At 33.7% G+C, this 15,308-nt stretch overlaps 1 protein-coding gene across 1 annotated transcript; it reads right to left on the bottom strand.

The window, feature by feature from the left end:
• Positions 1-181: 181 nt before the first annotated feature.
• Positions 182-7,590, bottom strand: LOC135626610 (probable potassium transporter 11). Its single transcript, XM_065132039.1, has 9 exons — positions 6,870-7,590; positions 6,042-6,267; positions 4,109-4,354; positions 3,507-3,557; positions 2,816-3,076; positions 2,677-2,729; positions 2,482-2,596; positions 2,132-2,386; positions 182-1,482 (listed from the first exon to the last, which is right to left on the bottom strand). The coding sequence occupies exons 1-9, from the start codon at positions 6,987-6,989 to the stop codon at positions 467-469; spliced, it is 2,343 nt and encodes a 780-aa protein (XP_064988111.1). The 5' UTR covers positions 6,990-7,590; the 3' UTR covers positions 182-466.
• Positions 7,591-15,308: the final 7,718 nt, after the last annotated feature.

Below are 15,308 nucleotides of genomic sequence, written 5' to 3'. Positions count from 1 at the left end.
TGCTACTCAAACCTGTCATACAATGATTATGGTGAAATTTTTTTTGTTGTTTTCCATGTTGAAGGCTTTAGTTATAGTAATTTTGATCCTCATCAATGCAAGTGTAAGCTTCTTTCTACAGTAGCATGATGCCATCAGAACTCAACAAACTTCTTCTACAAAGTTGAAGCTTGTGGCAGAATTCCATAAATCTTTCTTCCTTTCTTCTTCTCTTATTTGAAACATGCTTCAATCTCTAAAAGAATCATTATAATTTCATTACACTATACACGCCACGCCACATCGACATACCGAAAAAAGAAAAAAAAATTGAAAGTTGCTCTAGCTTTCAAGTGTTCTACCAATATCTTTAATCATGATCAGAAATATCAGGCAAAGCTTGTGAGCTACAAGAAGCCCTACTACTTTCACTGATCTGATCTTAATTATTGGGCATTCAAAAAACACCTATATTTGGACAAGTTAACTATATATAATATATCTGCCCCACATTCAATAGGCTTTCATGTGGAACATTAAAGATCACACTATTCTCCCTGCAGATCCTCCTAAGGAAAGCATAGATGTAATCCACAGCAATCCTCTTCACGATAATGGACTCCCTACGAGCCCTTACCATCGTGTTCCCAAGAATGTGCACCACCCCGGCGTCCTTGCACCTGTTCAAGTACTCCAATTCGTCGCTGATGGTTTGAGTTGTCTGGCTTGATGACCTCACTATATTGCTTCCTTGAGACTGAGCCGGTTGGATATCATAAGATGAACAACTGTAATCCACATTGGACGAGAGCGTGTTATCGTCTCCATTCTCCATCATCTGTTGCTGTGTCAACAAGCTATACTCATCCGAATCAGAATATCCTTCCATCATGGTCTCCAATTGAACAAAGAGAGAGAGGCTATCGAAGAGCATCTTCTCGAAGTCATCATCTTTCTTATGAAGATCTTTGTATCCATACCTTGCAACACAGCGAAACATATGGAAATTCTTTGGCCCGATCCTCCTCACGAGGAACCGTTCTTCCACTGGCACGGTGTAGACTGGAAGGTACTTGACACAAACAAATACGACGACCGAGTGGATGGCAGGAAGGTTAGTGATGAAATGAGAGAAGATGTGTGGCACACCGCTGGCCAGCTCAGTGTATACGAAGCCAATTCCAGGGACACGAACTAAGCCCAGGCTGGGGCCAAGGCCAAGAATCCAGGCCATGGATACTTTACTATGCATCTCGAACTCGTATCGCTTGACTGTGCCGTAATGCCAAATATACATTATGATGAGAAATGCTGCAGCGATGACAAGAGGTACCCAACCACCTTGATCTATCTTGAATAGCACAGCAGACAGGTATGGAAGCTCCACCAACAATGATAGAGCAGTAAAGATGGAGACGAGGATCCAATGGCTCCGCCAGACCAACAGCATAATTGGGATCATAAGAAATGTCGTCACCACCATTACGATCACGACTGCAGTTCCTGTTTTTATATGAAAGAAAATTTTCCAGATTTCAGAGAGTGATTACAAACAGTAATCCCACAAGTGCTTGTGATCATATTAATAATTTTCTTGTTTTAGTTGACAAACAAGCATCTATGGTCATACTACTTTTGTTCCGATTGATAAACAAGTACTTATGACCACATTGTTTTTTGATAATTGACAATAGAATCATACTTCATTGTAATCGACAGACAAATACCTGTGACCTTATTTTTTGTGATAATTGATGATACAAAAAAGGATGGTGTACCAATCAATGTCCACTTAATCATAGTATCAAAACTGGATGGTAGCACGATACATCTATTCTACATTCCGATCATGAAAATTAACATGCTTACAGAGTGAACACTAAAAAGATACCGATTGATGTTAGGCAGAAGTATATAATAGAGGGATGACTGAGAGATTTACAGTGAGCTATAGAAACTAGTATGGTTATGTGCCAACAGCTATTTCAAGAATTTGTCTGACTATGAAACAATCATTGCATCATTATTCTTCGGCAGCATAACTACAAAGTAGACTGGTTTTTTTTTTGAGAAGACACAAAATAGGTGGCAAGCAAGAACATGTAGCATGATGCACATAAAGCACACATTACCAAAGTTGGAGCAAGCTTACCGTATGCGTTTCCGATCTGACTTTGATTTTTGAATCCAACAGTAACTGCTATACAGAGAATCATAAGGACCCAATTGATATCCGGAATGTATATCTGACCGAGAAACTTCCTTGATGTGTGCACAACCTTGACCCTCGGAAAACAACCAAGTGCAAGAGCTTGCTTGATTATTGAAAATGTTGCAGATATCGTGGCTTGACTAGCAACAATTGCTGCTGTGGTTGCAATGATAAACATGGGCCAGTATATGCCATCTTGAATAATAAAAGAAATGCGACCATCCACTCGCTACATTAATAACAATATAGTAATATAAAAAAACAAAGAAATGAACATTAAGAGTAAGGACCTGGAATGGACCGATAGAAAGCATCAGACACATGCTCTTTGTTATGAACAAGATATGCAGCTTGCCCAGTGTATGCTAAAAGAAGACAAGGGAACACAATCAGGGTGAATGCAATCTGCAAGAAAATATAGTATTAGTGCAACAGAAACTATGAGAGATTGATCAGGTTCATTAGATGATACTACTGGTTATTACCTGAACAGCCAGTACTGGGAAATGACACAGGTCAGCAAATAATGCTTCTGTTCCTGAAAAACAAAATCAGAATATACTGAAGTCATCTCATGTATATAATCAATGCGAGTCACATGCCAGAGTCTAACAAATAGCCAACCTGTTATACTAAGCAAAATTCCTCCTAGTGACATCCAACTTTCACGCTTCCCTCGTCTAAAGTATCGGTATATGTAAACTGGATTGAAAGCCTTCAGAACCGAGCTATCATGTTTCCATATGTTGACAGCACCAATAGCTCCAATCAACAGAAACCAGAGGAGCACAATAGGAGCAAAAAGCCATCCAACTTTATCAACACCGTAGTGTTGCATGCTAAACAAACCAACCAATATGACCACCGCAAAAAGCACGGCGATATCTGAAACATTGAGATATGAGGAAGAACAAACAGTTATTCATACAAAATCTGTGTTCTGACAGAAAGAAACACATATGCAGATAAATCAAAAAGCACTTATGTATTTTCAGTTAACTTTTCTAGAGAACGTTTGCAAATTTTCTATTTTCAGTTGATAGGGATGCCTTAGGGTATCTGCTATTATGTTTGTTATAAAACTCATCATTTGGTTCCAGAAAAGGGAATGAAGTAACAATCTAGACCTAATTTGTACAGGACTGTATCATATGATCATCACTAGATTTTTCTAAAACTAAGAGTAAGATATAGTAATTGATGGATTTTACTAAAACTAAGAGTGACAAGTTAACTCATAAACATCTATGCAAATAAAAGTACATAGAGACAAAAAAATTAGAAAAGAAAAACGGTCTCAAGGTTGCAGATATACCATTACTCATTTTTGGGTGGTCAAACTTTATGCCGCCTGATGCAGAAAGAACTGCAAAACAAACACTGTGCAAGTTAGAAGATCACAGGAATCGTTTCTAATGATCAAATTCTAGAATTCAAAAAATAAATCCATCATGGCAGGTCTAATTAGCATTTGCCAAACTTGCACCAAACAAAATAAGCTGAGTTAACTGTTTTATCCAAAAAAAGTGACATAATGCAGCAATTAATGAAGAACATTGTATAAACGATGGTTAATTATTATACAAACAAAGTGAGGGAAAATGCCACATCAGATGCAAGTCTTTTGATAGGAAATCATGAGCCACCAAATGAACAACCACAAAATTCATAAAGGACACGACTTAAATTTGAGGAGCAATATATCAACAATCATCAATATATGAGACAAAAATACATTCAGTGATTAGGTAGAACTAAGAACAAATTATTCAGAAAAAAGAACTAAGATCCTGCAGACAAATAGGAAAGAGAAAGAACAGATTTTAATACAAAAGATATAGTAAAAAGCTCCCCTAGAGAAAGAAAATAGAAAAAGGGTCCCCTAAGAGATAGAAGATATGGGAAAAAAGAGTTCACCTGAGATGACAGGAGTGAGAATCCCATCACCAATTGCCATACAAGTGCCAACCAGGACAAGAATAAGAAGAGCATTCTTTTTATAGGCGTGTGACTCTAACCATCTCTTGACTTTCGCAGCTAGTGAGTTCTCGGCATACGTATGACGACTATATGTTGTCAGCTGTTCATCAGTTCTATGTTGGTTAGGAATAGTGTTTACTTTGGCATGACGGCAGAGTAGGGAATAAAGAGCAAACGTGCCACCTGCATATAACAAGAATTTACATTTGTTACAGATACATAAGGGTCAGTCATAGAACCAAATACATAAACAGCATTACTGCAGTCGCTAATGATGCTGAAGTTTCCTTTCTTCTAAGCCTTCTTTTTTTACATCAAGGTGAATCATCATTTTTGGCAGGATAGTTTCAAAATTAGTGTCAAGCATATCAGCAGCAATTTAAATCTTGGCCATGTAAAACAGTTAGTCTTGTATACTCAGCATAACAATCACAAACCATAAAGTCAATTTTTTTTCCTGTGAAGTTGCTCTGAACAAAAAGATTAGAGTGGATCAAAACTTCTTGATGTAACTTCAACATTTTATTTGATTTGAAATATTTCTTGACATTGATTAAACTCCAGAGAGTAGAAACTAAGATGGAGTAAGACCAAGCATGCGCACAATAAGAACACATAATTATGGACATTCACCACAGAGTTCACCTTGATGAGAGCCTAAATTCTTGGTTAGCACCATCAGTATTATATACTAGCATCAACTCCCATCATTCATGGTAGTACAGACAGGAGTATCTTCCCAAGCATTAAACAAATACCTATTAGTATTGGTTTTTTCTCATGAAATATGATCTGCAAAACTGTAACATAATATTACTTAATTGGCATGACCAACCACACCAACAAAGCAATAAATCAGCTTTCCCATCTCTGAAACTTCCTGCAGTGCTGCAGAAATTTTGAGACTGTATATTCTTGGCAAAGCGCCAACATTATAGACTTGCTACTAGTATCAAATATTTTTACCAACTCATGATAATACAATAGGAATAATCTTTCTTTGGTAGACCAGTGTTGTTGAGGTGAAATGTGGATTGACACAGTCCTAGACATTCTACTGTATCTATCTTGTTGTTACTTCAATCGACAATGAAGAGTTATAGGTTGACAGGTATCACATCTTCAACTACCTAAAAAGAACAAACATTACCTTTAATATTGTCTTATCCTAGATTTTATTTGGATTATAAATTTGAACTTCTGCAGTCATATATCACATCACACAAATCATGACTCACTTTGCCGCAACCATATTGTTCCCAGGGATTCTCTTACATAAGGCATTTGTCAAATCTTCTGATTCTGCTTGAAGGTTATCTGCTGCATGTTGGTCAATGAGACAACATAAACTTATTTACAAGCTTAATCCTTCTTTTTTTTCTCTTTTTCATGCATCAACTTATTCACAATTGCATAAGTCTCTTGTCCTTGGTGGAAATCTAACTAGACTTGTGCACAACCTAAATGGGATTTTGGTCCATGTTAGTGCCAATTAGTTCAACTGTTGTTCATTGTGATTTCTCCATTCATGCTGTTTCTGTTGCAATTTCATTATTACTGTACATAATAATAATATAGTACATAATGTAACCATTTCAAAAAATTAGGAAAAGGAAGACCAATTTCATTCCTGAATTTTCGCTTATTGCATAATATTTTGCAAATTTCCTTCAAATCTAGATGCCCATGTTTTTATCTGCATGGCTTGTTGATGCTGGTTTTCCAATCATCTTTCACATATTTGAAAAAACACCATGATTCTTTAGAAGACATACATTGTAACAAGGTTATACAAAAAACAATGCATCCAGTTGCGCATGTAATAGTAGATCTAGCAACCTCATAACTAAAAAGTTCAGTGATAGCTTACCTTGACCGTTATCGTTTGCTCTCAGAACCACAAAAACATATTTAAGAAGTGGTATGAGTGTGAGCGAGTATATGATCAAAGAGAGAGCTCCAATTACATCTTCTGCATCTTCAACGCCACGAGGGAATGTATTGTAGAATACATACAATGGTGATGTTCCCAAGTCTCCGAATACAACCCCAAGACTCTGAAATGCAAGTCTCATTACCAAAATGGCTGAGAATTTCTGCACATACAAAAACATTTAGCACATTAGTTTGATTAGCACTTGCTCAAGGAAATGATGTAAAAGAATAATCTAAGAGAGATCTTTATGCTATGCAGAGTTTGCGATGGTCAATAACTGTGTGTCTGTTACAAAAATAACAAAGGAAAAATGCTCTGGGCTGCAAGAGCAGCTTTTCCCAGAAGATTTGATATCAGAAATCGAAAATTCTTAAAACGAAAGAAAAAGCAAACAGAAACCCAAATCTTCACAACAAAAAACTGGTAGCTTCCAAATTACACAGCACAGTTCAACATTACCTGCATATACCAACTTTATGCATTTTCGACATGATTTATGACAGAAAAGATTAAGACTAATTATTAGGTATCATGTTCCTCAATTAAATGGAATGAAGTTTTGGTAACATTCACCTAGAGTACACATTTTTGCCAAAGTGAAATATTCAACAACGCGAAAAGAAGATGCCAAATGATGAAAGATGATTGAATTTTTTATCTATGATATAAAATAATAAATAGCAAAGCAATCAAAAAGATTCCTCCACACACAAGTCTGTCATAAGCTATCTATGATAAATCTTCAGAGCAATTGAATCACACCTTTTCTCGATACATATTTCTCAGTCTTCCAGCCTCTTCATCCATGGGTTGGTCAAGATTCTGATCCAGTTCCCACATGCTCCCCTTGTTCATCTCCTCATCTACAGACCCGGACGCCATTGGAGCAGCGCCAATTTCAGCACAACTCCTCAGTGTCCCTGTTCTCTTTACTTTGATCACCAAGGATCTCAATCACCGATCTCAGCTAAGAAGAGATACCACAAGCGAACAAAAGAAACGAATCGAGATAAAGCGAGCATCCTCCTCGGTTCAACTTAAACTCCAGATGCCCACCACCCCAAAAAGGATCATCTGTAAGCCTACACCCGGATAAAAGACCTCAAGAGGAAATCTACAGAGCTTGAGGCTGTTCAACTTCACCGCAGCAAATCCGATGAAAACCAACGCAGAAAAAACTCGTTATGCGCTGTTTCCAAGGGCAAAGAGACTGGGAAAAGCTCCTAAATCCAGCCTTGTGGCAGTTTCCATCGACCAAGTGTCATCAGCATCTCCAGAGAAGCTGGGGAACATCAAGGTGAGAGGCTGAGACACCTGTAGAGGAATCGATGGGAGGAAAGGTGGCGCCTTGACAAGCCCGGCGGGCTCAAGGCCGTCCTTTGCGAGGGACTTCGGGGAATTGGGGACCGAACAAGGAAGGTCGGCAGCGTTGCAGCGTGGGGACTCGCAGGGTGAAATGAGGCAGAGAACAGCTCCCCTGCTATTAACTGAGCTCGGCAATATATATATATATATATATATATATATAGAGAGAGAGAGAGAGAGAGAGAGAGGTGCGTTTCGGTGTTTCGTCGTTTGATAAGGCTAAAAAAGGGATAAGTTGTTAGATTATCTGATTCTATCTAAATAAATAAAATATATTATAAATTTAATTAAATTTTAATTATAATTATCGATCAATAAAAAAATAAATTATAATAAATTTTTTTAAAAGATAATTTTGATAAAAATGACTCTTCTAATTATATCATAAATCCTTTATTTTCATCTCAAAAACTCTCATAGTGACTGTTATTAATCGGGCTTTGTAATACATATACTAAGAGATAAAAGTGTACTTGGTATTATATTTTTTTACTTAAGCTAAAAAAATTATTATTAAGTTATATGATCCTATCTAATTATGTAAGATATAGTATAAATATATTAGATTTTGATTATGATTATCGATCAATAGAAAGAAATTTTAATTATAGAAAGATTCATTAAGATATGATTTTAATGAGATTGACTCTCCTAATTATATCATAGACCCTTTACTATCATATATAAGAACTTATACTAACTTAGTATGGATACATTACATGATATTATCAAGAGATCATAGATCTCTATCTCTGCATGAAATTATTAAGACTACATATCTATTCTCAATCTCTACAGTGTTATATTCCAGATTATAAAAAAATAAACTATTATTTCAATAGTCATAATTTATAAAAAAAATTTGTTTTTAAATTTAATTTTTTTTAATTTATAATAATAAATATTTAGTTTTATCAGAAAAAGATCATATCTTTTTTTTAGGACTAAAAAAAGTCTTTTCCACCGAGGTCTCATACTTACTATAAAATAGTAGATTACTTTAAAAATAAATATAAGCTATAAACACATTAATTGCCATGTAGAAACTTTCAAAAAATCATAAAAATAATTTTAATATTTATGAAACATATATAAATTTTAATAATTTAATAAAAATAATAACATATCAAATAATTATGAAACTCGTATATCAGAAAAATAATAATATTTTTTACACACTAAACAAAATAATGTATCACTCACTTATAACATATCTCAATGACATATATCACTCACTTATAACATATCTCAATCACTCACTAAACAAAATAATGTATCATTCATTATATTCGCATACATATATCCGGGAAGTAGTATAATAAAATATTATGAGGGATCATGCTTGATGTATGATCTACTAGACTATGTCTATTGGTGACTCCGTATTATAATGAGCTTGTAGCCCTTTTCATATTTTATACTTCTAACATGGACCAATAGTATAGCTATATATATATATATATATAATGGTAATAATCACATCAATATCATAAATTTAAAAAGTAAAAAATCAATAATTATTTTCGAATGATGTCTTTAAATAAAATTTTTAAGTTCATCAAATCATAAAAGTATAACACATCAGTCTCTCAATAATACTAAATCAATCAGAACCCTAGTTGGAATAGCCCAAGTGCTTAAACCAAACTTAATTCAATTACGATCTAATGGAACCAACTTCGAATCCTTATAAAACCATTCTGGAATCACCTGGTCTAATTTAGATTTGATTGATTTCAATTATGTCATATAAGTTTGAACTAGTTAAGTTGGTCTAGAATCACCGTAAATCGACCTAAGTTGATCAATTTGGTTCAATCAATATACAAGTCCAAACCAATAAAAGAAAAAAAAAAGGACTATATCATATAGTGTTAATCCAAATCGAACCGGCCCACCTAAGTCTTGGATGGGTCACATGCGTTGTACATATCTACCCCAAGTAATAGGTTGGGTTGAGGTATGATGAGCAATATAGAGAGATGACAATGTGTCTAATACCAGTCACATAGTTGGACTAAGTCTTACCACTAAACTGGGTCACGAGGGGGTTATGTCATATATAGATATATAAGTTGGATTATGCTTGACCACATGGATTGGGTTTTATTTGGCTATATGGTTGGACTATGTTTAGCCACATCAGTTGGGTCATACCTTGCCAAATCAGTTAGCTCCTACCTAGCCATATGAGCTGGGTCATACCTAGTTACATGGGTTAAGTCATACATAATCATATGGGCTATGCATGTTTGGCCATATAGGACGGGTTTATATTGTCATATGCATTGAGTAGTACTTGGCCACATTAGCTAGGTCTTACATGAGCACATAGGCTAGGTCATACATGGTCACATGGGTTATGTCGTATATTACCATATAGATTGGGTTATATCTTGTCATAAGGGTTGGGTCACCTTGGTATGATAGATCAACTTGACTCGGGTAAGACTTCAATTAGATTCCTCTTATTAAATTAGATTTTAATATTTTAAATTATTAAAAAATAACTCAAATATATAAATTAAATAATTTAAATTCATGGTCTTAAATTTAAAACTTATTAAATCATAAATATTTACACATAATTCTTAAAATATAGATATATCTAATTAAATAAATTAAAACTATTATATTAACCTAAAAATAATAAATTTAATAATTAAATCAATCTTATAATTTATTTAAGCTAAGTCAAATAATCATTCTAATATTACATACCAATTATCATTATTTATTAATTATAAATTTTTAAAATTAAAATATTATTATGCATCATAAAATTATAACAATGGTAATATCACAAATTTTAAACCATGAATCAAAACTAATTAGAAAAGAATAAAGAATCTTATCTCTCCTCGAGAATTCTTCTTCTCAATCCTCCCACTATCAAGCCTGGTGAGGAATAAGGGAGGACAAGTCCCATATATATAAGAGAAGAGATAATATCTCTCCGAAAGAAAAATAATAATTTAATTTAATTTTTAATTTTACTTTCATACATAAAGATAAAAATATAATATTTATTTCTTATGATTCATACATAAAAATAAAATTTAAACTATTTACTTTCTAAAAATCACATTAATCAATAGGAAATAAATCAATTAATAATTTAATTGATTAGTAAAATTCTTAACTTGTTCATATGATTAAAAAATCAATTTTAATCATTTCCTTAACCATACTATACAAACAAGGAAGTTAATAATTTAAATAAAATAATATATTATTTATAATAATTAATTTATGTTAAGGAAGAAAATTATCGGTGATTACACTTAGTCCCTAATCCATCACTCATAGCATTCCTATGAAAGATTGAAAGAGTGAAAAATATAAGTTTATTTCTCCTTATCGATCGATATCACTATAGCTTTTGGATCCAACGATAGTGCGCTTGAGTATCATCGAAAGGTATGTATCATATATTTGATCTATTATTATTTGATTTTTATTTTTAACATTAAAGTTTTTTGTATAACAACATAATTATAGTTTTATACTTATAATTGATTTTGGAGTCATATTTTTAAATCAAATACCCTAGATCTATTTATCAATATAATTCACTTATGAAAATATATTATTTAGTTTTGACTTACGTTGCTTGAACGATCTGTTTGTCGTTCTGCTTTTATATCTAGTCTGTCATGTCATCTGCTTGTGAGCAATATGATCGATGGATCATTATTGATAGCTTATTCTCAATAATAGCATTGCAGAGGGCGATGACCTTTGATGGTCGTCAATCCAATCGTGGGCAATGGCTATGTACGTAGCGAAAGCAGCATGAAGTGTAGTCGCTTTATGATGATTGGCCTACTTTAGCCATAGGCGGTTGTAGTAGTGTCATTGTCTGCGATAGTTATGGTAACTACAATAGAGTCATCGTATGTAGCCATTGTAGCGATTTCGTTGCGATGGCATTTGTTGGCTGTAATTGACATCTATTGGATATTGAAGGTTAATGGCTATGTAGGCAGAAGCATGGGCATAGCCACATGCCATGGTGACAATAGGGGTCACCAGGCAGTGCGTGTGTATAGTCCCGCATGGGCACATTGTCATAGTGCGGTGATGGTGTGGTCATTAGTTGGTGCACAACTACGTATGTGCGCAACAGCATGATGCGATGATAATGAGGTCATCGATCAACCTCGTGAGAATAACCATGCCACCGTGAGTGGTGTGCAGGCTATAGCCGACCGGAGCATCATTGATGAGACCCATGCGCATGGGTGTAATCAGACTCAATTGTCAAATCATTGAAAATGCTGTGTTATATTATAGTATTTTTCTAACAATAGTAAATATTATAGTAATTCTATGCATTATAGTATAAAGCATATGGTTAGAGAAAATAGTTCAGAAATAATTAATGTTAATTAAGAATTTGATAAATATGATATTGATTGTTGATCCATTTACTAAAATCTTATGATCTAAAGTGTTTGAAAAAATACGATTTTATGATTGGGTTTGCTCCCATAAAAGATATAATGATGCATGTTTTAGTAGATATTATAATGAATATTTTTGTTTATATAATTACAATTATTTGTTTCTACTATCCTATTCATATTTATACATATACTTCTATTTTAATATAAACTTTTATTTTATTTATTTTAAATTTATTTATTTTAACATCTTACTAATTAATGAGTAAAGTGAAAAAACGTTATATTATAAGGCTCAATCTAATTATGTAAGATATATTATAGATATGATTAGATTTTGATTATTATTATCGATCAATAAAAATAAATCGAATTATAATATAAATTATAATCGGATTTCTTGGTTACTTATCTTAGACCCTTTACTCTTGCCTATAAATAAATAAGATTTTCTAGAGACTCAACACGAATATGTGACGTGATACTATTGAGATATTACAGATTTTTTCTCTATCTCCTTAGTCAAACTATTGAGATTACAAATTTATTATCAATCTCTCTTAGTTATTAATTCATTGTTTATAGCGGTCTTAGTTATTAATCCATTGTTTAGATCTTCTTGCAAATTGATATCGCGATAACTTTCGAATATGATGATAACACATGTCCATATTAGATAAAGACTTTTTAAGTAGCATCGAAAGTTATATACCGTATATTACGTTATGCATCGATCCATAAAAGAGAAAAGCTATTATTATGTCACGTTAAAGATATTTTAAATATTCTAAAAAAATTAGGTGCACCTCTCCGAAAATATGAAAAATGGTGCCTCATAGAAAAATCTAATAGAAGAGTTTTTCAATAAAAAATCAGCCTGAAAAAAAAAAAAAAACAATGTCTCGTGGGAAAAAATAGATTTTGGAAAATTGTTAGAACTTGTAAATGAGGAGCTCTCAAACATTTGTTTTACTGCGTCGCACCAACATAGAATCTTGATGTGAAAGGAAGTGGCGTTACCTAATTGCCAAAGAACCACTGCCTGTCACTCTGTGCCTGTACGCAACATCGTGTGTGTCAGAGGCGAGAAAGATGTGGTCACAAACCGTCGAACAGGTGGTGGGGTATGCAACTGATGTGAGATTTCTTGTTCTGATGCAGATTGGTTTTGGAAGCACTTTCACGGAGTACTCCTCTCATGAGAGAGAGATTCTTATCTACTTAGAGAGAGATGATATCAATTTTAATCATATTTTATTATCTATTTATTGGCTCAAACTATTAAAATGTAATAGTTTTGGATCAGAATTTGATCTTAATTTATATTTTTTGACAAAAAAAGTCTAATTTAAACCGTGCATAAAATTTATATCAATTATTACGTCATAAAGTTCGGTATGCAAACAACTTTCGCGGATCCACATCGCCGGCAATTGTAACTGACAACCTTCAACTTCCAGGAGAAGATCATCCGGTCCCGTGGGTCCCACTGCGATTGCTCCAGCGGTCCAATCACGAGTGGATCCGTACAATAACGGAGAAAAGAATCCAAGATAGCCCGAGCCAACCTGACCCGTGCCATGTGGCAGATGGGTCCCGACACCTGATTACCATCATGGGTGGGGACGGTGTCGACTTCGGTGGGCATTCCGGTGCGTGCATCGCTCGCTCTACTGCCGCACTTTTATGCCTCGATCACCATTCACTTCTCATGTTCGTGTTCGATGACTGAAACGTCTGTGATGTTCCCGCTCGATGCGAGGCGCATTGATTGATGAGTAAGAAGAGGGTATCCCTTTCGATCGTAGGGACATCGACATATAGGACTTCATCATATATGGACATGTCAAGATTGTCACATAGCTTGGTAGAATTAGACAAAGCAACGATGAGAATACTTGAGATGCCATAATTTAATATTCTCATCCCCAACCATATAATTTAATGATTCTAATCCCTAAAAGAATTTTTGTGGATCGTTTGATCGTGCTAGTCGTGCTAATTAACATTTCTCATGCGGATAATTTAGGATTATATTTCTTTAAACGTGTAGAAATGAAGGCTAATTATTTGACCAAGTCAACTATGCTAATTAGCATAATTTGGCCTATAAGTGATGTCATATAGAATGCACATTTGTGAAAAAAAATATTACAGAGAAAAAAATAAGTATACTAGTTATTTTTATCCATTCCTTATGAAATGATATGATTGTATTATCTAAGAATACGAGAGATTTAATAGGTAAGATACTCCCCATAAGTTATATATAAAGTAAAAATAATAATGTTATTAATCTTCTCCCATTTTATATTATTATTTTTATCTAATATTTTTTTCATTATAGATCATGAAAGAATATTTGTGATTAGGGATTTTTCCTCTCGAGAATTTCACTTTTGTTTAGCTGGCTAACTTATTTTTAAAAATGTATATATACAGAACTTATTGATCATCTCCTCTTGAGATTCATTTCATGTTAATGATGTTTCTTATTATACATAAAGATTTGAAATTGGAATTAAGATTATATTTGTAGTTCGGATTGATGATTATTCTCGAGCTAACATTCAGCGTACTTTCTTCTCTTTCATTCAAAATTGCATTTGCAACTAAAACTAATGATTTCAGATTATTTATTAGATTATATGACTCTATTTAATTAGGTAAGATATATTATAGATATGATTGAATTCTGATTATAGTTATTGGTTAATAGAAAAGACGTTCATATTATAATAGAATTCCTTATATGATGTTGTTGATGGGAAGAACTCTTCTAATAACTTATTATATATCCTTTGTTCTCGCTTATAAATAGACAAGATCACTAGGGTCTAAATAGATGCATCTCATAAAGGATTCAGTTGAGGGATCATAATTTCTCTCATAACTCTTCTCTATAACTATTAATCTAAGTGATCTTGTGAAAGGATAGGAAGAAAGGAGATGGATCTAGTTCTCTTTACATATTCGTAACGATCTTGGATCTAAAGATAGTACCGTTGCAAATCACACAAATATCTTCTTTTCATATAGCATCAAAATATACACATCTTAATATTATTTAGATACATTATTATTTAATTTTAGTATAATTATAAATTTTATGCTAATAATTTCATGTTGTGTTTAGCTAACACTAGTCCAGTTTTCTTGCACAACTTGGCTTTTGCTGATGACCATGTACAGCATGAACTGATGGAACTTGCACGCCACTTTGCATAAGAGATGAGATGTACTTTTTCTTGGGATCACATCATGACCATCTCTTACTCCTTTTCGCATCCACATTGTGGAAGATAGATAGATCAGAATTAAAGCTGCTTTGCCTCAGACCTCATTGGTGTTCAGTGCTTCTCCATCTTTCAAATTATCGTGCAACTTTCAAGGCTCAACAGTGCCTCATGCCTCAGGTCAAACAACATTT

The sequence above is a fragment of the Musa acuminata genome, chromosome BXJ2-11, assembly GCF_036884655.1.
Source record: "Musa acuminata AAA Group cultivar baxijiao chromosome BXJ2-11, Cavendish_Baxijiao_AAA, whole genome shotgun sequence".
NCBI lineage: Eukaryota > Viridiplantae > Streptophyta > Magnoliopsida > Zingiberales > Musaceae > Musa > Musa acuminata.
The sequence above is the reverse complement of the archived record's forward strand: the minus strand, read 5'-3'. Positions and strand labels throughout refer to the sequence as shown.